The 25413-nt window shown below is 41.6% G+C and overlaps 1 protein-coding gene across 1 annotated transcript in view; it reads left to right on the top strand.

Annotated features, from left to right (window-relative positions):
* The window catches only part of ALMS1 (ALMS1 centrosome and basal body associated protein), a 67876-nt gene that overhangs the window by 18550 nt on the left and 23913 nt on the right, over positions 1-25413 (top strand). Inside the window, exons 3-10 of the mRNA XM_065405755.1 lie at positions 1331-1555; positions 2600-2735; positions 4459-4584; positions 6879-7049; positions 10402-11591; positions 21511-21628; positions 22870-23118; positions 24327-24574. Of these exons, the coding sequence (XP_065261827.1) occupies positions 1331-1555; positions 2600-2735; positions 4459-4584; positions 6879-7049; positions 10402-11591; positions 21511-21628; positions 22870-23118; positions 24327-24574 (2463 nt within the window). The remainder of the gene's footprint in view (positions 1-1330; positions 1556-2599; positions 2736-4458; positions 4585-6878; positions 7050-10401; positions 11592-21510; positions 21629-22869; positions 23119-24326; positions 24575-25413) is intronic.

Raw genomic sequence — 25413 nt, 5'->3', positions numbered from 1 at the left:
GTTATTGCTAATTAATAGTGGCTTTTTAAGCACTGGATATTTTTTTGAATTCTATTTTAATTTTCTTGTCAGTATGACATTGGCTTGCAGAAAGAGCACTATTGCAGATCTAACGCTTAGATTGCTGTTGGAAAGATTTGTTTCCTAGTGGGGAAAAAAGAGAACTACTGAATGTGAGAATTAAAATCACCAAACTTTAATTGAAGACTTTTCTCATGTATCAGTTTAAAGAACAGCTTTTTGCTTTGCTTTTATCAGTAATTGAAGCTTTCTTTGATTTGTGTGTGAAGCATACGTGCACTTAGAATCATAGAATATCCGGGTTGGAAGGGACCTCAGGAGGTCATCTACTCCAACCCCCTGCTCAAAGCAGTACCAATCCCCAACTAAATCATCCACTTGGCTTCTTAAACTCTGTTGGAGTGGAACAAGGGAGAATTTTTATGTGCCCAGTTTTATTTCTTAAAGTGACAGCTATGGCATGGCAAAATGTCTGACAGCAGTAGTGTCCCATAGTATCCAGTCAGGTTCTAAGTAGCTAGTGGCCTAACCATATCAATATTTGTTATTTCTTAATGTCTAGAGGCCCCAGTTGGGGATCTGAGTCCTGCTGTGCTAGACACAGTACAAATGAGAAGTAAGAAGACCGTCTCTGTTCCAAACACTTTATAATCTAGATTTATAAGAAGATGGGAAAGAATGGATGAAACAAACAGCTGGTGGGGTAGGGAAGTGGGAGAGCACTCCTCTCTATCTCAAGAAAATCTATATATTGTCTATTTTATTACAATAAAACCAAACCCTGAAGAATACTATCAGAAAGGTAAATTACAGTGGTGGTGTTGTATATTGTGGCATTGAAACTGAACTGACTGCTTTTCTGGCATACATGAAGGCCAGTCTTGTTATGTTTACAGTCATATTAGCAGTTGTGTTCCAGAATGTGTGTATTTTCTGTGTGATGGCAAAAATAGGGTTATCAACTTTAGTCCTTACTTGAATTGTTAAATTCTTATTGCACAACTTATTTTTTTTCCCAAGAATCTGTTTTTTTTTGCATTTACAGGATCCACGGGGAAACAGTGCAGAGGCTACATCGAGTCACAGCCATAGTCAGAGGCAGAACACAGGACACTTCAAATCTCCAGTTGGCAAACAGTTGCAAATTGACAGCCAGACACAAGATTTCAAACTTAATGAGTCTCTAGAGTTAAACACAAGACAGGTCACACCAATATATAGAAGTGACCCTGCTGATTCTTCACCACTAGATGATGCACAGTTTAAAGCTTTGAATACCATCCAAAAACATATCCACCATCAACTGCAGACGCTCAGAGCTAATCCCTTTGATGCTAGCATTGAGCTCCGCACACCCTTGTGTAAAGATATGGACAAATGTTCGATGGGATTGGTGGATGCTTCCAGTGCACCAACAGAAGAGGACGTGATTCTTTCATCTCAGAAGAAGCTGTCTACAGAAAAACCTTCTGTAGAAGTTGCCAAGCAGATTACTTCCATCACTTTTGCATCCCGTAAACGTTCCCAGTCTCCTGTAGCTTCCACTGTCCTTAGTGCCAGTCTCAGTGAAGATACTCTTCATGGTATAATGCCTTTTGAAATTGGATCTGTTAGTGCTAAAGAGCGAAGACCTGGCAAGCAACAAGTGGAAAGTCCTAAATCATGTCCTTCATCAAGCCCAACAGCCACTCACTCACTTGATAATGATTTTAAGTTTAGTGCAGATAAAGACAGGTTTCAGCATGTGCCCATTGCTGTTGGCAAACTTGGAACTTTTCAAGAAAAAGACATTTTATCAGGTCAAGGTTCTAAAACCACATACACTGACCAAGGACTTACCCTAGTTGCAGATAGAATTGAGGAAGCTGAATCTTCCACTCACAATACTCTTGGGTTGGGCAGACATAGTGCCAGATTTTCTGGGGTTGATCATGATATGAAATTTGATCAAGAAGTAAATATGTTTTATCAACCTTTTTCCATGAGTCCTCATCAGCAGGGAAAGATGAATCTGTACAGCCAGGTTCCATTTGCAGATAGCTCAGAAGGTCCAGTTCATAGCCTACGAACCCTTTTGCTCAAAGACCATGGTACTTTGTTGGAAAAGGAGGATAAACTTTCTTCTGATATGTTCTCTGTCAGCCAGACAAATGTTGAGACCGGACATGCCAATGTGGTACATTGTTCCTCCCCAGATAAAACTTTAACGGCCATGCCTGAATCTCCTTCATCTCCAACCAGGAAAGCACTGTCTTGTGTCCACATAACTCTCTCCCCAAAATGCAATAATTCAGAACTGTTCAGTATATTGGACACTGAAGCTGAAACAAGATCTAATGACAGACTTAAGACTGATGCTCAACAAATGCCTTTAAGCTCTCCCCCCAAAATTTTGTTAGAATCTGCCTCTAAATTATTAACTACTGAATCTATCCCAAAGGATCAAGGTTCTTCATACTTCCCAAAACCAGTATCTTCACAAGATTTAAGATATATGCCTCTGGAAAGTAGCCAGAGGGTACCATTCTCAAGGCAAGCTCACACCAGAGTTTTGGATTCATGTGGACATAATCTGCAGGATAATTTCAAGACCACAGTTTCTGCACAAACTGGAAAGGCAACATCTGATGCCATAACTCAGATAACAACAGAAAGTCCTGAAAAGACAACGTTTTCAGCAGAGATATATGTTAGTACTGAAGATGGTGAAACCAGTACCTTTGGGTCCTCTCACCAGAGGGCATGTGAAATTGCTAACCTAGCTACTTCATCTCTGAACCACATTTCGCCTTCCCACAGGCCAGCTGGTGAGAAAATCAAAGTGTCTTCCACGAATCTACAATCTTTCCTCTTCCACACAACCTGTCAAGTCAAATGTTTTGATTCTTGTGCACTTAGTGGGAGAAACACAAAATGTTTTTTTATGCACTTATTTTTAATATTGATATTTGAAATGATGCATATTAGAAATCATAAGGGTGCTCACAGACTTATGAGTTGGCAGGTAACTAATCGCATATTACTCTGTGGGCAAAATAATTTATTTACAGAGCTACTGAGAGAGAATGTGGTAGTGATGATTTATACCCCAATAAAATCTGAACTCACGTGGCAGATTAACTCACATTGTACCTCTTTGCACCAGTGATCACTGCTGCACAATACAGGTGTATGTAGACTCATTCAGTTTCTATAATATTTCCTCTGTTCCAAACTCTGGGTGTCTCTCCTCTTTGAGGTGTTGTGTAAAGCGACATCAGTCAATCGTGTGCATATGGGGTGAGAAGAGATCAGATGCCTTCAATATGGGAATACAAAGATATCTTTTCAGCTACTTGAACAGTTGTTTATCTTCACTATTAAGAAGCACTAAGTGCTCCAGCCCTTGCCACCTGCAGCAAACAGAATCTTCCAGTGGAGTTGCACCATAGTTGCATGTTCTATTTGTTGACCTAAACACAGGCAGATTTCATTAGCTATTACTCACTGTGAGCAATGTTGGTATGTGAATGAGCTTTTTTAATTTATTACGGGTCTCACTAGTCACACATTTTATTAATCTTTAAGGAATGTTATAAATGATTAAGCCATCCTTTCTAGCTATTAGCAGGTCAGCTTTCTAACTAGCAGGGAGACTCCTTTCTGATCATAGAATCATAGAATATCAGGGTTGGAAGGGACCTCAGGAGGTCATCTAGTCCAACCCCCTGCTCAAAGCAGGACCAATTCCCAACTAAATCATCCCAGCCAGGGCTTTGTCAAGCCGGGCCTTAAAAACCTCCAAGGAAGGAGACTCCACCACCTCCCTAGGTAACGCATTCCAGTGCTTCACCACCCTCCTAGTGAAATAGTGTTTCCTAATATCCAACCTAGACTTCCCCCCACTGCAACTTGAGACCATTGCTCCTTATTCTTTTTAATGAGCGTATTCTCTAGGGCAGGGTTTCTCAACCTTTTTCTTTCTGAGGCCCACCCCTACATGCTATAAAAACTCCAGAGCCCACCTGTGCCACAACAACAGTTTTTCTGCATATAAAAGCTCGGGCCAGTGTTAGGGGGTAGCAAGCAGGGCAATTAGCTGGGGTCCCATGCCACACGGAGCCCCACGAAGCTAAGTTGCTCAGGTTTTGGCTTCAGCCCTGGGTAATGGGGCTTGGGGCCCCAGGCTTCAGCACTGTGCAGCATGGCTTTGGCTTTCTGCCCTGGGCTCCAGAGTGTCTAACACCGGCTCTGCTTGAAACCTGTTCACAGCCCCCCAGGGACCCCGGACCCCTAGTTGAGAACCGCTGCTCTAAGGAAATAGTAAACTGCAAATTGAACATAATCTATGCAGCACCTCTTCCAGGATCTCTTTGGGTCCTTATCTATGACCTCTGCTTTATTACAGTATTAGGCTTTGCTGATTTCTGTTAATTGCACTGCTCTCCATTCCTGCAGATCAGCCTCTGCTGCTGCCATATAAGCCTTCTGGAAGTTCCGAGATGTACTATGTTCCCCATCCGATGAAAGGACCCAAAATATCTCCTGTCAGGTCAGAGACCACTATTGAGAGCTCTCACTCAGGTATTTACATTTCTCAAAACTTTTACAAAACTGAGCCAAATTCTATCCTGCGTTTGAATGCATAGTTCTAAGCTCTTGCTGTAGTCAATAGGGCCAAGTATGCATAATCCAATTGCAAAATGTCCCAATGAGTTAAATTCAGCTCTGTTACAACATGCAGATCTTGAGTAACTCCACTGATTTTTAATAGTTACTTTATCTGGATTTACTCTGTGTAACTATGAGTAGAATCTTGTCCCAGTATATTTATGCCACTTACGTTTTTTAGCTTTGTAACATAAAGATGTGACATCCTGAATTTGAAAGATGTGGTCTAGACTTCTCTAGTCAGAGACTTCATTATCTCTGTCTGTTGGGACTGAAAGGAGAAATGTGTATGTGTTTCACACAACCTGACAGATTTTCCTTTAGTTCTTCTCTTTCCACTTGGAATTGCTTCTTCATTTGGGCCTGTTTCATTTCTTCAGCAGTCCTCCCATCCATCCTGATCTAGTTCCCTGCTTTAAATCTCCCCTTAAAATATTCCTTTTCTCTTTAGCTTGTTATGGATGCATTCTGAAGTGTAATGTGATACCATGTATTAAGGAAGGTATATCATAGTTTTTAAGGTAGCCCCAAGTTAGGTGATTTCAGATTAGAAACTTGTTTTTTCTTAAAGTGGTTTATAGCTGTGTTTCAAAAACTGCTAGTGGAGTGGAAGAAAGAGAATGATTCATCAACATATTCTGCCCTGCTTCTCTCTAAATACGGTTGCTATGTACAGCATATGCTGCTCATAACCGACATTATAGGCCTGATTTTCAGGTTTACTTCAACCTGGTCTCCCTTTTGGCACCCACAGAAATTTTCAGCCACAGTTAATGTTATGAAGATGTTGTCTTAACTCCCTGATATACAGATACACTGGATAATAAATACAGATACAACTGTGTCCACAGTTATTTTATCTGAAAAATTACAGAAGTAAAAGCAAAGGTCAGGCTTTCAAATCCGTCTCCACATGTTTCCTAATCTTCGCCCATTCTGTCTGCTGTAATGTAAGGGAGAAGAGAGAGGTAGCTGTGATGCGTGTGCTTTTTAGGAACCAGGGTGCTAACAGTGCAAATGCAATGTAGACACGACACAGCTCAGGTTCTAGGAAACACACAACAGTATTTTTAAAAATCTGATTTTAAACTCCCTGCTGCAGTTAGGACTCGTAGTTCATGAGAAATATCTGAAGAAAATTTAGTTGAATAAAGCCACTGAATGTAACTGGATAGTGTTGCCAAAGAATATAAATCAGTTAACTGTGTCTTTAGGCTTTCAAACTCGTATGACACAGAAATGTGGTGCTGTGGGAACTCTGCTGGAAAAATGTATTGTTGTTGTCTTGAGCTATTGTTTAGAGGCTGTGCAGACCTAGTTATGTAGCTAAACAAGGATTCATTAGGACTAGAAACAAAATCCCTTTAACTGCTGTTTCATACTTCTGTCAACTTGCTTCATCACTTCTCTGTACAGATCCCAGAAAATGTCTGTTTGCATCAGTCAATGAAAATATCTAAAATTGAATATGAAGATCAGCAGGAGGGAGTCTGGACTCCAGAGTGTGTGACCTTAACCTCTATGTGCCTATCTGTAGTAAAATGGGTATAATACTTGCCTACCTCAGAGGGAAGCATCTTTTGATCATGGGATCAGAGGCGCTATAGAAAAATTATGTACCGATAAGCTGCTGGTATTATTTCATTAGAACTATGTTGTTCATTAGTTGAATGCACTACTAATAATTCCTTACTCAGGCAATAAATTAAACTCCCTATGTTAGCTGCCTTTCAGTGATTTGCTTCGACATGAAAGCTCTAGGGCAGTGGTGGGCAACCTGCAGCCTGTCAGAGTAATCCACTTGCGAGCCGTGAGACAGTTTGTTTACATTGACCGTCCACAGGCACAGCCGCTCACAGCTCCCAGTGGCCATGGTTTGCCGTTCCTAGCCAATGGGAACTGCGGGAAGCGGTGGCCAGCATGTCCCTGTGGCCTGCGCCGCTTCCTGCAGCTCCCATTGGCCGGGAATGGGGAACTGTGGCCACTGGGAGCTGCGGGCGGCCGTGCCTGCGGACGGTCAATGTAAACAAACTGTCTTGCGGCCTGCCAGTGGATTACCCTGACGGGCCACAGGTTGCCCACCACTGCTCTAGGTTGTGGCCTGGTTTGGCCTGTTCTTAAAACTGCACCCTCTTCGTGCTGCTTTGCTTTAACCTCTTATTCATTATCATAAACTACTGTGACCATGTTTCTTGTTTTCTTTATAGGATCAAATGATGCTGTTCCTCCAAATTTTCCAGCAAAGGTACTTGGTTCCATGGATGAGAATTCTCTAGACACTGTAGCTATTAAACATAAAGAGGGTATCTACAGTAAGAGGTCTGAGCCTAAGGTAGCCTGGGCAAAAGAAACAAAGACACCACAGGAAGCTACTACAGGTAATTAGATTGCCCATGTGCATTTCTCTTTTCTGTATCTCTTACAGGTATAGCCTTTTATTTTATTTAAAGTGAATTTAGTGATGTTGTATTATAGCATCAGGGGTTCGGCTCTGGTTGCTACAGTTTCAAGCTCAACAGAATGAAAGTCACCTCTGCCACTTGTTTCCGATGTAGAGCCTTTAGGAACACATGAAGACCAAGGATAGTGACCACACACATTCACAAGTACAAGATCTAATCTGTTTTACAAGTTTTATTAAAACAATAAGTAAAGTTACAATCACCTATGCATATAGGAAGCCCATAACAAACTATGCAATAATTATAACTGTAGTCGTACTCCCATCCTCAACGTTATTCTGAGGGTCTGATGGATGGGTTGCCAATTGATCATCAGGAGAGAGGTGGTTTCTGTTGGAGTTTTCCTATAGGTAAGTCATTTTACCCAATCCAGGCACCCTCTCTTATCATGTGATTCTGTCTACACCTAATACTGTGTGCATCTGCATGAAGGTGTCAACACTCATTTTCCTTATCTGTGTTGTGCCCCCCAATAATATTGGGGTGCCCCATTTTTCATAGGTTGTTTTATTCTCATTAGCATCTACACACAACATGTACCCTGATGTCAGGACATATTTCAGAAGAGATATTACAACAGGGTATCAATACCTCATGGTCTTGAACAGTACCTTGCGGTCAATTTTTGTAACACCATCCGTTGGCACATCTTTCTCGTGATCCTGTGGCATAGGGTCAGTCTTTGGTTACTTACTTATGTCAAGCACTTCTTAAACATATATGGCCTAGAATGACTAAGCTAAAATCTAAGTGAAAAAATTGCTGAGTGACTGCCATCTCTACTGCTTGCAGATATCCATTCCACTAGAGTTACACTTAGTGCTCTGTACAGCATTTTGAAATACTTTTTGTACCAAACAAGAACGGAAAAAGTTACAATGAGGTAATGTAATGTAATGTAATGTAATTATGTCCACTAATGAGGGATGAGACCAGAAACACATGAGCGCAAAGTGGGTTCTGAATTACGTGTCTGATTTCTCTGGAGCCCATTTTTTCCTCTTAATATCACATAAACTTGTTAAATGAAGAACTTCAATGCAATGGATGTTTATGGAGTACTTCAGTGTAATTATTGTATTCCTGAGCAAGTAGACAGTCCAACCTGATGGGGGTGAGGTCATTCCAGGAGACCAGGCTAGCACATCAGTGGACGTTCCTCTTGATCACTTTCGCCTGGGAAGAAATCTTCCTTAAAGCTTTTCTGCAGCTTGAGTGGAGATTGTTTTGAGTTTTAAATATCCATGTGTATGATGTAGTTAAATATCCTCTCATGTTTACCTTGCTCGCTTGGTAAGCGCATCTGGGAGCTACAGCTTCCATACATTGAATTTGTGTAGTGTTTCCCTTCACTCCTACAACATGTCATCCCCCTCCTTAAAAAAAGTAATAGCTGGCCTCCCAGTCTGTTTTCTGTGTGGTGGTGTTTGTAAAATGCTAGGCTTCAGGAGTAAAAAGGGTGAGATGAGGGAATGACCCTTTCTCTCTTGGGGAAGAACAATACTAGACAAAAAGACCAGTCTGAGGAAAGCCAGAAGTAAACCAACCCCGTTCAGACCAATGGTTCTAGTCTCCCATTTGGCCACTTCCTTAATCACCTTACAAGTATTGTACTAATACCCATCCTCTCCAGTTTAACTAGTAATTTCCCATGTGGTACCATATCAAATGTTTTACTGAAATCCAGACAGACTACATCTACTGCATTTTCCTTGTCTAAAAAAATCAGTTATCTTATCAAAGAAAGATATTGAGTCAGTGTGGCATGATCTACCTTTGATACACCCATGTTGCATTTTATCCCATTTTCCTTTTACTTCCATGTCTTTAATTATTCCTTCCGTCAAACTCTGTTCTAAAGCTTTGCATATCATTGAGGTCAGACTAATGGGTCTGTAGTTTCTGGATCGCTTTTCCCTCCCCTTTCCTAAATATAGGTACTACGTTGGCTATTCTCCAATCATACAGTACCACCCTCACTTCGATAGGTTTATGAAAAATCCTTGCTATCAGACTAACAATTTCATGTGTCAATTCCCCCTCCTCCTTGACTCCCCTATCTTCCCAGACCTGAGTATATTAAGCTCTTCGAATTTTGTTTCCACCTCAGATGTGGTAGTTTCTGTTTCAATACGCTCATTCCCATTAGCCATCCTGCCTTTGCCCCCATGTTCTACATCATCATCTTATTGAAAACAGGCAAAATAAACATTTAGTTTTGGGGCGACACCTAGATTATCCTTAGTTTCTACTCCATCCTCACTACACATCACTTCTTTTTTTCCCCTTGCTCCTTTTTGGCTAAAGAACCTTTTACTCTTTGTTTTAATTTCCTTTGCAAAGTCTAACTCATGTTGACTTTTGGCAATTTTCACTTTAACCCTACATTTTCTGACCTCCAAGATGTATCTTTTTTTGCTGACCCATCCCCTATTTAATTCCTTGTAGGCTCTCTACATACTCATAAATTCCCTTTTAGAGATGATTATTCATCCAGTTAAGTCTGGAGCCTTTCCTTACAAGCATTTTCTCTTTTTGCTTGGGATGCATATTCCTACTAGAGCACAGTGCACGCATACAAAATACATTCAGATTAATTATAATCTCATTTATAATACATTGTGTAGTTATTTGAAAACACAGGTCATTCTACATGAATTATCTTTTGGTGGGATTTCCTTGCAGCCGTTCTACTTTGGGCTGAGTAATCCCACCAGATTTTACAAGCTAAAACTTGGTCAATACTTCTGTGGGATACCTCCAAGATGTACACAGGGTGATACAGGAGGTAGCATCACTTATAAGTGGCATTCTTTTAAGTTAGTAGCATGGCACTGTATACTAGGGGTTTCGTCCTTTAGAAGAGCGGTAAAACTGAGTTTCTCGCTTCTTGTCATTGAAGATCTTATGGCACTTTTTGTAAGAGTAAATGTTAATCTCGGCATCCTATCCATATTCCAGTTTCGGAAATTACATACTGCATGTTTAAATTCCTCCTGCAGTTTTAATTGCTATGGTATTCCCTTTCATTTCCTAGCCTAAATGTCTGTATAAAACTGCTGTGCACTGTTAATAACTTTCAGATTCCTTCCCAGAGGTGGTTGCATTTCAGTATTGTGTGAAGTGACTCATATATACCTGTAGTTGGTAAACTGCTCTGGGAGTCCTTTGGAATGAGAGTTGCCCTATTTATAGGAGACTGTTTCTGAAGAAGCCAGTAGCCATCATTGGGGGGGGAAATAAAACAGCAGTTTTCTTTCTGTTTCAGAGTCCGTGAATCATTTGGAATCTGTAAAAACAACTCATTCAGTTTTCAAGTCAGCCCAGTTTTACCTTCACCATCCAGTGCCCCTGCAACATGAGAGTTACTTCCTCTCTAATGATGAGCCTTCAGAGGAGTGCACGGATATTGGACACACTGGACCTTCTTCAAGAGATTTCTTCCAAAACTGGAGAGCTGCAAAGAAAGATCAACACTCCTTCTCTGTTTACCCTCAAATGGGTGAGGAGGATGAATTCTCCCCACTAACTGCAGAAGTGGATTATAGCAAGGTTGAGGACTTGAGATTCAATGCATCTTTGGGGAATGAAGCTTCAGGGAAAGAGCTTGTACAAGAGGACCAAAAGAAGGTCAGAGATTATCTGCTATCAAGCAGCCAAAGGACTGATTTAGTCAGGAGACACAAGATGGATCTGCCACTAAAACAGAGTACCTACTCCACTGGCAGTTTGGATGAGCTTTGGACTAAGTTTTTAGAGAGTCAGAAGAAGCACCACCTCCATAATCTTAAGAGCAGCAATGAGCTGTCCCTAGTGGAACGCCTTGATCGACTGGCCAGAGTCCTCCAGAATCCCGTTAGGCATTCACTAATGCCTACAGAGAATGGCAAGAGCAATATTGGAGAGAAAACTAGGGGAAGAGAGCAGAAGAAAATAAGACATCAGGACAACAGGGTATATGAAAGTAACCTAGACTCTTATAGAAACGTATTGAATGCTGAAGAAAAATCAGATACCAGTTATGATGAAAAAAGACAAGCTGAGTCTAGACAACAAAGGGCAGGAGAGAGAACTATCAATCACATGAAGAGATTCTTGAAACAGAAATATTTAGATCCCCTGAGTGACACCTCTTTAGAGACCATGCCTACTAAAGACCACGTTGTGGTGACAGATTCTACCACCTCGGAATCAGACACGGTGATCCAAACAGAGATGGAAACAACTTCTCAGACTGAGGTGAGCAGTTCCATTTCCACCATTGACACTGCCAGGCTGATCAGGGCTTTTGGGCATGAAAGAGTGCGCTTGTCACCAAGACTGTCTGAACTGTATTGCACCATCAGTCAGCAGAAAAGTCGCTCTGAAAAGTGGGACAAAGGAAGAAGTAAAATAGTGGGCTTGAAATATCCTAACATGACTTATGCTGAGCGACATAGAAAAAGAAAAGATACCCAGGTATGTGATCAGTTAAACCAAGAGGCAACCTAACTGTTTTTTTTTTTAATAGTTTTGTTGATGCTGTATCATAAACAGAGTGGAAAACGTAGTAATCGTTCCTTATTTGGAGAATGGTTGACACTGGCCTAGATAGAGGATTGTTATAGGATAGGCTTCCCTCACCAGTGAGAAAAGTAGCCCACAAAACAAACCAAGTTCTTCTCCCTTTTCCCAGGGCAGCAAAATCAAGTTCTGTTTTCTCTCTCCCCTTGTCAATGTGCATCCTTGCCTCTAGATACACCTTTCTTTCTGGACACAGCATTGCAGGGGACTTGTACCCTCTTGTACCCCATGTGGTGGCCACTTTCTCTGACACAGTGACCACTCCCATTTGGACCTCCAGCCAAGTCATATAACAGTTCAGTCCCGTTCTGTGGTTTGGCTTCACAAACAAAAAGGTCCTTTGCCCCTCCTGGTCTCAACTTCAATTCTTTCCCCTAGTCAGCTTACTGGCCCCCCACCAGGCTTTTCTCTGCTGGGAGTCCAAATACCACTTAAGTCGGCCTTCTGCCCCCACAGACCCTAGCTGAGGGCTTCTGTACACTCTAGGGCCCCACCACAGGAATTAAGCCTACTCCTGTAGCTCTGCTTCCTGGCCCTAGCCTCTCCCAAACTAGTGGATCTTCTTCCAGATCCTTCCCAGGAAGAGAGAACTCTCCCTAGCTCCGCTCTTGGGTTTCTGCCTCTCTATTGAGCTGCCTCTGCTCCTTATACAGCTTAGCTTCACCTCCTCTGGCCAGGAGGCAATTAGTTAATCACTTCCCAGGTATGGAACATAACTAATTAGGTTCTTGCCCTTGTCTTACAGGCAATGGGGAATTAAGCCCCATCACACCCCTTTGTTCATTTCCTTCCTTTGCCTCTTACTTATGTCTGTCAGAGACCCTGTAGAGCAACAAGCTACAAATATATCCGCTCTCCAAACACTTAAATATTCCCTGCCCTTTTCCATATTTCTGCAGATGAAACTGGGAAGGCAGGGTTGTGGAATTTGGCTCCATCTGGTGACCCTTGCTATGCTGCCTGGGCAACTTCTGGGAGCCATCAATCCTACTTTACACAATTGGAATTAATATTATGTTTAATAATGTAGAGGTATTTAGATGAGACATCTGAACTTTTTACTTTTCTGATTTATTTTTTGTATCTGTAGAACTGTGGATGTAGATGGCACTTTAGACTGTAAGATTCTCAGGGCAAACATCTGTCAATCTGTCTAAAGGCCTGATTCAAAATTCATTGAAATCAATGGAATCTTTCAGTTGATTTCAATGGACTTTAGACCTGGTCCATAGTTAGGATGAGAAATGGATAACTATCAAAAATGTGGCATGATCTTAGGTTTGATGAAGATTACAGTATAGACTGTGATATGTTCTGGTGTTTGTATAGTATATCTTTCTGGTTCCTGTATTTTGTTAATGTTAGAATATACTATTTAATTTTTGAGGGAACAAAATGGTGGTGTATCAATGCTAATCTACATTTCCATTTTATTAGGATATACTGTCGACTTTTGATGAAAGCAGTTAATAAATCAAAAGTCTTTAATGTGTCTCTAGCAGGTTATTGGGTATTGTCTGGGAGGAAGTGAGCCTTTCAAGGCTCTAGCTTGTTTAAAAAATAAAAATAAAAAAATTTACCCCAAATAATCCTGAAGTTGCAGTGATAGTCACAAAAGTGACTCTCTAAAAGTGACATTCAGATCCTATATTTTCTGACACTCAATAACTTTTAGATCAAATGTGCTTGGTTTACAGGTCAGGAACTGATTCCCTCCTTTGCCCCTCTCAACTAGCAGCTCAGCAAACTCCACCCAGGCTTTCTGTTCTTTTTGGTTATTAAACATCACCAGAGAGATAGCTTTAGTGGAATGAACATGGGACTAGGGGCTAGGAACTCTTGAGTTCTAATTCGAACTCTGATACTGTGGTTTTGGGAAAGTAACTTGATCTCTTTGATGGAGTGTCCCTATGTATAAAATAGGGATAAGAATACTGATCAACCTCAAATGAGGTTAAGAGAAAGTTGGTTCAGCTATGTACAGTATTTAAAAAAAATTAGACTATTTTATAATATTTGGCATTTATCGTACTTTCAACACTACTTTATAGTGCAGAATGCTGGGGAATGAGAAAGTATGACATGTCCAAATGGTCTTCATTCCATACAACCTTCCTTAGAAAAACCCTCCGTATTTTTTGGCCCAGAACAATCTCAAACCAAGATCTATTGACAGTGCAGCCAAAAGGATCTGAGCACCATCATTGCCAGGAGGTGTTGGAGATGGATCAGTCATGTGCTTTGGATGGAAACTGATTCCATCACCAGAGTAGCAATAAGATGAACACCTGAAGGCAAGCAAAAAAGAGGCCGCCCGAAAACAACATGGTGAAGAGCTGTGGAAGCCGAGTTGAAAAACCTCGGGCACAGCTGGGGAACCATTGAAAGACTTGCCAGAAACAGACAGGAGTGGAGGAGCTTTGTCACTTCCCTAAACGCCAGAGGCGTAATAGGAACATGATGATAACCAAAACCTAAGGCAGAGTTTCTTTGAATCTTTAGGTAGAATAGAAATCCAGCTTGCCTTTCTATAGCTTTATTGGCTGTTTAGTGCCAACAGTAGCTAACTTTTGTTTGTTGTAATTAAGATATGCAGGATTCAAAGGCAGACAGGCAGTAGACTATAACCATAATTCTCCTACAAGTGATTGTCCGTATGTGCATTCCACTAATGGTGTGCACGCGACCTGTGCACTTGAGTTTGGAGTCTTTTGGCCAGCACTGTTCGTAGGCTGTGAATAAACTCTGTGTCTTTTATGCCCTCAAATCAGGGGACAAAGAGTTGAGCACACCAATTGCCATTCAGTTCCTCTCACTGCCTCCTGGCTTCAAGACGGAGTAGCTTGCTGTCAGTGGTTAATGAACTGCTAGTACCTTTTTCAAACTTGTGTATAACGTAGTTAGAGATAGTAATTGCCTTGTTGGCATTTTGTTGATTTTATTAGCTTTGTTTTACCAGACCTAAAGTTTTTCAGCTATGAGATTGGCCTCAACCAAATCTCCTGGATTCTGCCCCTCCTGTGAGGGTACTGTGCCCTTTAATGTTAGGCACTTCAAATGTTTATTTTGCTTGGGGGAAATTGCACAGTCTTGGAAATTGTGTCATTTGCAAGTGCTTCACAAGTAGTACTTGCAAAGAATAGGAAAGTGTAGCTGCAGATCTACCTTATGAGCAAGCCCATTAAGTTGTTATTGGGCATTGGGTTATATGACCCACCTGTGCATGATCTCTCATCACTGAAGAATGTGAGTGTTGGATCTCTGGCCCGATAGGCTTCATTGGTTTTAGCACCAAGATCAACCTAATTTGATACAAAATCATTGTCAGAAAAGATACGGGGCACAGATTCTAGAGGCATATCTCCTCCTAAGATCTCCTAAAAGAAGAAAAAAGTATCCCCTCCTGATCACTCTGTCTGTGTGGCTCCCAGCAAAGTTCAATCTCATCATGGTGCCAGTGCATCAGCACCGAGAAGAGGCTTTTCTGAAGAGGTTTCACAAACAGCACTGCCAAAAGCTCCTATATAGAGGAGCTTCGTTCTTTCAACTTCCCACTCTTCAGCATTGGCACCACCTAAGACTGATCCGGCACCACATATTCTGGTGCTACAGACTATGGCACTGCAGCTTCCAGCACTGGCAATGTTGGTACTGAATGTGCAGGCACCATTGATGGGGGATATCTCAGAACCATTCCTATTGTCAACTCCGCGACACCATGTGGCACCACCAATGTTGACAGCTCTGACAGATCTTGCTGTGCTACAATAAAGGGAAGATCCTCAATCCAGATCTGAAGTCCTGTTTGATAATTGGGCCTACAATTTATCCTGATTGTAAGCTCAATTGTGAAAAGTGAGTGAAAGTTCATAAAATGTCACAATAACCTGTAACAATAAATGTTGATAGGAAAATGTATAAAAGGGAGACAGACTGAATGAGTCAAAACAAAAAGTCTGTTGATATAACTCAAGGACTGTTAAGATCATGCCTGGTAAACAAGAGGAATGCGAGACTGGAAATCAATGGACCAAAATTTATCTGTTGAAAATTAGCCCTAATTGGTGGACAAAATAAGGAGGGGGGTGGCCTATTCCAACCATCACTCCCCTATAGGGTCCTTTAAAAGAAAAGACTTTGGGACAAAAGTTGACTAGAAGCAGACACAACACTTCCAATTGCAGACAGAAAGAAGGGGAAGGAACAAGCTTCACCATTATGGCTGCCACCCCCACAGTTTCCTGGGATCCCTGGATCCATCATGACACCATTTGGCCTTCGTTGTCGTGATTCTGTGAGATGTCCTGACCAGACCCTGCCAGAGAGATGACTACAGAAGACATTGCCACCTCCACTAGCTCTGGCTGAATCCTGAGCACCACCTGGGATGTGAGACTCCTCCCCCACCATGTGTCCTTTTTCTTCCCCGCCTTATTCTCTTTCTTATCCCTATCTTTTTCCCTTCTGTCTCCTTTCTGGATTAGTTGGCCAAGACTGTATATTTTGCAACACTTTTGTAAGCCTGTGACCAGAGAGGCAGCTAAAAACAATGCCTTAATCAGTCCAATGCTAGTAAGTTTGCCAGGTCTCAGAGTGATGGAGAAGACCATGTGCTGTGAGGTCACAAGTTAAAATAAATACCAGAGACAAAGCTGCATTTTCTATCTTTGCTGTTTTTTTTTCTCCCCCCTCTTGTGTGTGTTTGTCTTGCATTGTCTTTTAGGAAACAGAATCAGACTTCAACAACAGTAATTACAACAGCTCCAACCCATCTCAGCTAACTTTTTCTCTTTTTTCACCCAGACAGTTATTACCGTCTTTGATACCATCTAAACATGTTTAAAAAAAAAAAAGTCTCCCTCCTCCCCCTTCTAAATACTCGTTAAAGCAAAGGGAAAGGGAACAATGTATAGTGTTGGAATGAAAACTTTTCTTAATACTTTATATTTCAAATGCTTTAAGGCTTTTTCCCTCTTTTTTCTGTATCTTTAATCAAAGGTTAAAAATAATTTTCAATTGTATTTTTGCCATGGTACAAAGCAGGCTGAGGTCTCTGCATACCAAACCCCAAACCTTGCTTAACACTGCTTAGTGTTGTACAATAACAGGGTCGTGTTAACACCATTGACTCTTTGTCTCCATTATTTCCCACAAAATTAAAACAAAAGTCCTTTCATCTCATGGCTTGGCTGCTGGATGAATGTCAAAGGTACAGAAGTCATGATCTTCACCTTTCTGAAGTATCTTCGTGAACCGTAGAAGAGATTCAGTGAGACAGACCTACCTGACAAAATGGACACGGTTTTCTTGTTGGCGTCTCCAGAAGCCCCTGTATCCATAAGCAACCTCTGTGCCAGAAATCTTAAGACCGCTTGAATAGCTCAATCAGAATTCACCTGGTGGCTATTTTTGCTCATCATCCTCCAGTGGGTAGACACACAATGTTATCTCATCCAACTGTGATCAGATTTTGAAAGGTCCTAAGGTGTTTCCACATGTTAAAGAACCAATTCCACTGTGGGACCTTAATTTAGTTCTCTCAGCTGTGATGGGCCCAGCTTTTAAGCCGATAGTGGTGTATTCCTTGTTACACTTATCAGTTAAAACACCATTCTTCTTAGTCACTTACCTCTGTAAGGAGGATAGGCGAAATCCAAGCATTAGTGGCTGACACTCCTTATACAGTCTCTTATCCAGATAACGTACATCTGAGGACACATCCTAAGGTCTTGCTGAAGATGATCAGAGTTTCATCTGAACCAGCAAATTCACCAACATATATTTCTTCCTAAGCCTCACGCTTCTAAAGTGGAGGTTGTGCTGCTGCACACTCTAGATGTCAGGCATGCTTTGGCATTTTATCTGCAAAGAATGAAAATCTTTAGATCTTTGCCCGGACTCTTTGGCTCCATTGTAGAGAAGGTGAAAATCAAAACCATCTCATCTCAGAGACTACCAAGATGGATTTCTCATTGTGTGAGAACTTATGAGGTGACCAAAGTGAACCCTGTTATTACTACTCAGAACTTGATTCACCAGAGTTTAGGCAGCCTGAACAGCATCATTGAAAAAATGTGTCTATTTTGGACATTATGTAAAGCAGCCACCTGGGGTTCTAGTCACACGTTTATTAGACATCATGCTATCACTGAAGCAGCTTAGTCAGATGGTGCATTTGGCAAGGCTGTCTTACAATTTTTATGCTCTTAAGACTAAGCTCCTTCCATTACAGTTGTCCACTGCTTGGGAGTCACCATTAGTGGAGTATGTATATGTATGTTTGCCTGAAGGAGAAAGGAAAGCTACTTAGCTGTACAGTAACTGGAGTTCTTTGAGCATTTGTTGTACATATAGACATTCCTCAACCTGCTCTCCATCCCCCCTACCTCAGAGTCCTTTACCAACCAGGATTCTGCAGTGGAAAGGAAACTGAGAGGCAATTGGAGTGCTCTGTCCTCTTATGCCCTTGACTAAGGGCGCAAGGGTGCTCCGAGCACAAGCATGTCCACATGGACACTTCTGGCCAAAGATTTAGAACTCAAGTGGATGGGATGTGTGCACATCATTAGTAGAATGTACATATGGACAACAGATCTTTAAGAACGCCAGTTACTGTACAGGTAAGTAACTTTCCTTTTTGCTTATAGAAACCACTACTCCAAGACAAAGTACTGCACAATATTTAAATTATTATAGAATATATATGTTGTATAAGAAAGTGGCACCCTTTTTATAATCAGTTTTTATTATATCTGTGCTTTATCTGAATAATATTGTCAACTCTTCTTCCACAGAACGCTGTTTTGGATAATTTTTTTTATTTATTAATCATTTCAATGCCAATTTTATGCTCAACAGTATACAAACTCTGGACCCTTCCTCAGGGTGTTTGCTATCTAATATAATTTATCTCATTCCTAAGGCACCCCTCAAAGCTATATGTGGCACCAGCCGCAAAACCAAGGTTTGCATTGAAGTTGGTCTGAATGGAAATAAGCATGTATATATTCATTGCTGAATGACTGCATATATTTAATCCTTCTTGAATGCTGAAATGCTTGTTTGGATGGGAGGGAAATCATGTTGTTCTGCATATAGAATAAGGATTCTGTTTTCCCAGAACGTATATCTGCATTTTGATTCTGTTCTCGGATATGCAGGTGTGTATCTGCCACATCTGTCTTGTAAAATCTGCCAGAGCAGTAATTGATTTTACAAGATGCGAAGTGACACATTCCTGTATGTGTGAGAATAAAAACCAGGCCCTTTAAATGTGGCGATTGAAATTATGCATTGTGTCGATTTGGTGACAATGAAGGTACAATAGTTCATGAGCAATAAAATATAGCTGCTGTCGTTCCCATCATATTTAGTATTATGAGTTAATAGAATACGGATTACTGTGATAGGTGTGAAAAATCTGTTTCCTAATTAAAAATGAAGCACAACTAACTTCGTTGTAACAGCTGTTTGACGCCACATTATCAAAATTGACGGCTATAGAAGCATTGTCAATAACTGCAATGCTATTTAAGCACCAACCTATTCCTATTTACATAATCCGGATACAAAGCTTGCGTAACTAGGTGCATTATATTCACAGACAAAAGACCCTACATTTTAAAGGGCAATAAGATCATTATACAAACTTACAAAGCCATCTCATTCAATATTAGATCTCTGAGTGCAGCTAGTTCTATCTTTATATTGAACTAAAAGGTACTAGTGCCTGTGCAACCTCCCACCCTTGGCACTTAGCTCCTTGTTTCTTGCTTCTTATAAATTACTATTTTCTGGACAGGTTTCACCTCAGTAAAGAACACTGATTTTGGGGGGTACAGAAAAGTGGGGGAACCTTTACTGATGCCTTTTTGAAAGTCCTTTGCTTTCTCTCTGGTACAATAGAACCAGAAATCATTACTGAGCAGTAAGAGAACACATCAGCATTCCAGGACAGTCCCTTCCCCTAACAGGCCCTGCAACGTTCAGGTACCCTTGGTCCAGAGGGTGGGAATGTGTGGCTCACTTTAGAGCAGGGTTCTCACAACAAAATTTTTGGTGGCCTCAGAGTGCAGCCACCAACTTTTGCTGGTGGCCACACTGACACTTTTCCCTAAAATTATTTATTTTCCTGAAGTTACTAAAGTAATATGCACATACATACTTCCAAATCATTGTAATTTATTTATGTAAGGTTTGGGGCGTTTTTTTGGTTTTTTTTGCAGACTCAGTAATAAAAATAATGCCGTTATCTCTATTCTTTACTGGACCTAACACAATAGAAATACAAATAAGGTGCTTTGCACGTTCTTGTCTTTTTTATTATTGTTTCTTTTGCTTTTTTGGTAAAAGTGGTTGTCTGTACAACAGTTCTGAAGTAAATTTAAAAATGATTTGACATAATAGAAGTTGAAATAATAATGAAAAACATATCTGGGTGGCTTCGCTCTGGGGAGAGGAGGGGAGGGGAGGCATGGCTGAGGCTGGCCTGGGGCTCCTCTGGGCGGGGGTGGGGGGTGGGGCAGGGGGGACTCAGGGTTTCGGTGAGCCCAGAGCTCCTCTGGCTGGGGAAGGGGGGTGGGGGGTTCTTGGCTTTTGCCAGCCAGGAGCTCCTCTGGGCAGGGGTGTGTGTGTGTGTGTGTGTGTGTGTGTTGGGGGCGAGTCTTGGGGCTTCGGCCAGCCTGGGGCTCCTCTGGCCGAGAGGGTGGGGGTGCTTGGGGCTTCTCCTGGCGGGGGGCTTGTGACCCCAGCTGCAGGGGGGGTCTCAGTGCTCTGGCTGCCAGGGAGTGGGGGGATGCAGGCGGTTAGAGTTGGGGGCTAGCCTCCCCAAAGGGGGCTCCACCTACTGCCCATCAGCCCCCGCTTGCCTTCTGTGTCCCTCCTCAGTCTCTCACCCGCTGCTCGCCTCCTCTCACTCCCCCACCTGCCACAGACACCCTCCTGCCCGCTGTGTGAACCCCTGCTCACTGGTGGTTCACCGCTCACCTCCCCTTCCCCAACTCGCAGCCAGACCTCCCCGCCCGCCGCCTCACCCTGCTGCTGGCTTGCTGCTCGCCTCCTTACTCCCCTGCCAGGCCCCCGCCACTCGCCTCACCGCTTACCTCCTTGCCCATCCGCTGCTCGCCTCACCACTGGCCTCCTCACCCCCCTGAAATGTTAGTACAATATTTATATTCCAATTGATTTTTTTTATAATTGTAAAATTGTAAAAAATAAAAATGAGAAAGTCAGCAATTTTTCAGTACTAGTGTGGCTGTGACACTTCTTTGTATTTTTATGTCTGTTTTTGTAAGCAAGTAGTTTTTAAGTGAGATGAAACTTTGGGGTTCGCAAGACAAATCAGAGTCCTGAAAGAGGTACAGTAGTCTGGAAATGTTGAGAGCCACTGTGCTAGTGCATGAAGTTAAAGATTTAAAAAATGTCATTTCTAAAACAGTTTTTATTTTAAGAAAGCATATAATATAAATGTTTGAATGGATGTGCATTAGGATTTCGTGGCTGATTGCGTTAGTTACTGGTGGCAGAGCTGTTACAGCATTGCCATTTTCTCACCTGAAAAATTGGCAGAGTGAAGCTTCTAGTTAACCAGGTTGGATGCCAGCAATGTACGTCCGTTCTTCTAAACAAAAGGAAGCCAAGGTTGGCTGAATTGTGTAGAACGTTGTGGAAAGGTGTTTGTAGGCCTGTGCTTGATTGTTAATTGAATCATTTTAAGAACTGAACTTGTGACTATTGTTCCCTTGCAGCTTGACCCCTCACCCCTGCTGACTTGAGTCAAATAGCGATCCCCAAGAACCTGTTATGTTTTTTCTAGATGGCAGACTCTGTTATTTCATCAGATTCTGTTGCTACAATCAACAGTTCCTGGGGACCAAGTTCTGCCCTCAGTAACAAGCGACACACACGGATGTTAAACAAGGGCATCCAAGCAGGTGAGTTTCTTCTCTGCTTATTCACTTCTGGCTTTCATCTCTTCAAAACCATTGTAGAGGGCTGCTTCAGAGTCTACTCCATGTCTTTGCAGACAGGTATGTACACTGGGCATTCACTGCCCACAAATTGCACTGCTTAGATCCTTTCACAATAAAGTATTGTGGTGGCTCCCACTGTGCTACTGGCCAATGTCGTTGCTCATCTGAGTTCTGCTAACCCAGACCTTTAATCCGTCTCAGTATCAAATAAGTGACTTAGCTCTAGCTTCCATGTTATTTTTCTCTTGCAAGAGTTCTAAAGTTCCTGAGATCCTTTGTCTGTATGTAAGTCACTGAATGTCTTTCTAAGCACTCGCTATTTTATCAGTCTAGTCAGCATGCCAACAGCACCCTATATCCCTGTTTGCAGTATTGTCCCTTTGAACATCTCTTGTCCTCTGCTTAAGATATGATTTATCCATTGATTGGTATAATCCCTGTGTTCAGGCTTCCCCCACAACCCCCAGTGGCAATTTTCAATTACATCTTTACAAATAAAATTTAGCATACGTGGAAAGTGCTGGACTGACCACCCTGAGCAAAGGATTCTGTTTATCCAGTAAAACGTAAGCAGCACAAGCATACGCTGACTTATCTTTGTGCCTCAACCTGGATACAGGAATCTTCCTCTAGCAGAGAGATGGTAGTTCACTTCCTCGTCCCATTCAGTGCTTGACCTTTGCTGTAACTGCCAACAAGGGAACCAGTTAGTTCCAGTTTTATTAATGGTGTTGTGATGTAGACACCTTTTGCCCTGGGAGCCAGACTGATGCCACAAAACGAACTTCACGTGGATCATCACATAGTAACAACCCTTGGTCTCGGAACTTGAGCTGGATTTGGAGTGATAACTTAAAAGGCGTGAGTCTGTTTTTGCCAACTCTTAGAGTCCTCCAGCCCCATATTTAAGATTACAGTAAAATGGCAAAAAACTCTGACAAAACCTGCACAAGTACCACCTTCTGAATCACTAACACCACATTCTGCAGCTTGTAGATGTTCCTCGGCAGTCTTCCATCAATCTTCTGGTCTGGTTCAACCCAGCTTAGCTTATGAGATCTGACATGGTTATAGTACATGGGGGTATGGCAATAGGCCACTTACTTAGTTTGAAGGACCAGAGAGGGCTTTCCAACATCGTAGCGTATCGTGTCACTGTTGCTCCAGAGTAATGTGTTCCTTTTTCTTTCTTTTGACTACAGGAGATTTGGAGATTGTGAACAGTGCAACTAAGAAAAACACTCGGGATGTTGGTATGACTTTCCCCACCCCAAGATCTAGCCAAGCGAGGCCACAGAAACCCTCAAGTTGTGCCACTGGTGATTTTGGGCAGTTGGATGGTGTGTTTTCAGATTTTCGAAACCCAGCAGGCAAGGGGAAACAGGAGGGACAGCCAGGCAATTTTCTCATGGACAAAAAGACAGGAAGCAACAGGCCGCAGCTATCACAAGGTCAGTCCCAAGTATTGCATCTTTGTGAATGGGAAAGTGCTCACATTTCACATCAGCCAGCATATATTACCAGTACACAATGTATACAATCATGAGATCTCTAGCTGGCCCTGTAAGAACAGTCTCTTACAATGGCACAACTATATATTTTTTTAAAAGGCAATGGAATCTCTAACATTTATCAAGTGTTTATAGTTGATTATTTTTAGTGCCCCAAAGTGTTAGAGCTCACAATCTAAATTTCGGACATGATATATCAAATGATGGTGACAAATATAGGGAGTGAATGTGGCAAGAAAAGAAAAATCAAGTATACGCTCACATGGATACTTTGTTTAGGCATGTGAACATCTTAGCATTTCTGTGAAGTTGCATATATTAAAATGATAATATTCAGTATTTCATATCTTTACTGATTCATTTATTGAGGGCTTCATGGAATAAGTGAGTTTTCAGATGAAGAGAAGGTCATAATGTTGGAAGGAAGTGTTCTTGTCTCCCTCTTCAGCTGTGGTTGTATCTTGGGGAAGGACAGGGTCCGGCCTCCTAATTTGAATTTCCCATCAACACTCAGCTGCATAGCTGTTGAAATGTTCTAAAATACGTTGTTTTCCATCCCTTGATACAATTTTTCATCGTCTTTTGGTTAGGAACAGATAATCCTACTCATCACAGTCTTGTGTCTGCTTCACTTGAAAACTTGTAAAGGGTATCTTCTAGTTGTATTTAAATTCCAGAAGGCTGTAAACTCAGGAGGGCGTAGCACTCGCATGAACCTAATGGCTTTGGAAGATGAAAAGCGTGTGCCCTCAGAAACATCTTTAAAGAACCATAGGACTCTTTGGGATCACAGGTGCTTTAGAAATGTGAAATAATTATTAAATGAGTGTATAAGTAAAGAGAAATTTCTTAGCTGAGCCATTTCAAAGAGTATTTTATCCATGTTCGTTGATAGAGACTCAAGGTCTTTCTCTAGTGTTTGGCAAATGCAGTTGTTTGAAACAGCCCTGGAGTTTACATGAATAGTCCCATTGAAGTCAGTGGAACTATTGATGAGCAATGACAGTAGGATCAGGCCTCTAATTGTGTTTAGTGACACTGTGCATACAGAGAGGCTCAAAGGGAGATGGAAAATGAGAAATTATATATTCTTTACAATACATTTTTCTCTAATTTTTCCTTTTTGGCTCTAAAAATATTTTCAATAGGAGTTTCCTGGTTTGTTCCTGCTGAGGATTTAAAGTCCGACTCTAGGAAGGAGAACAAATCTAACTCCTTTTCTGGTCCAGGTCCATCCTGGTTTGAGCCACTTGCCAACACAATGCTGTGGAGAGAGCCACTCCGAGAAAGGAACTGGAAAGAGCAGCAAGGCAGCATCAAGATTCAACCAGTAGTAGTCCCAGTAAGAGATGTTGAGAACAAGCCCCCAAGACCATTTGTGAAAATGACGCTGCAGGTAAGAACACTCCACTGTAGAGGTTCTTGTTTTGCTTTAAGTTTTGGAGGAGAGAGGGGAAAAGATGGAGAAAATGAAGCCATGTTTAGGTGCTCATAGAAACAAAACTTGTGGCCCTGATTTTCACCACTTTGCTTTCACTGCTGTAGGTAGTCAACAAGTACAACACTATTGCTGTTTTTAAAAAAAGGATTGGATAATTTTATACTTTTTATAACACCTATGGCTGTACAAGCTAAGATAATCAGGATGATCAAATCTCATGTTTCAGGGCTTCAGAAGGAATGTAGCAGCAGCAGTAGCTAAATTTTTTTAATTGCTGCCCTGCAGAAGTATCCATGGATGCATAGTAATAAAGATTAAAGAGTGTGATACATTTTAAACAGTGAATACAATAAAAACAGGAAACTTACCTATGAAGTGGAAACTAAAATGGGGATTTCATGTACCCACGCAGCAAATTATATAGACGCGAAAATACAGTTTTATGGTGATGATCAAAAGTGAGGAGGGTTGAACAGAAGTTGACGTTAAGGGGCAGTGAGTGTCATACCCAGAGGGCCTACTTCAGCAAGGGCATAATCGCCTGCAGCCTTGAGATATAGGAGTAGAGCAGAGTGAAGGCAGTTGTGTCAGCACAAGCACACATCAGGAAGAAGTTCAAGGAAGGTGTCTCAGATGCAGCCAAGTCATAGTACTCATTGGCTTTGCATATTGAAAGCTTCTTATTACCACTAAACCTTGGGGTTAAAATGGATATGAAATACCGAGACCCCATTTTAAAGCTTTCCTTAGAAGCCAACATAATGTGGACACTAATGAACATATGCTATTTAAAA

Source organism: Emys orbicularis, chromosome 5, assembly GCF_028017835.1.
Source record: "Emys orbicularis isolate rEmyOrb1 chromosome 5, rEmyOrb1.hap1, whole genome shotgun sequence".
Lineage (NCBI taxonomy): Eukaryota > Metazoa > Chordata > Testudines > Emydidae > Emys > Emys orbicularis.
Note: the sequence above shows the minus strand (reverse complement) of the source record. Positions and strands in the feature narration are given on the sequence as shown.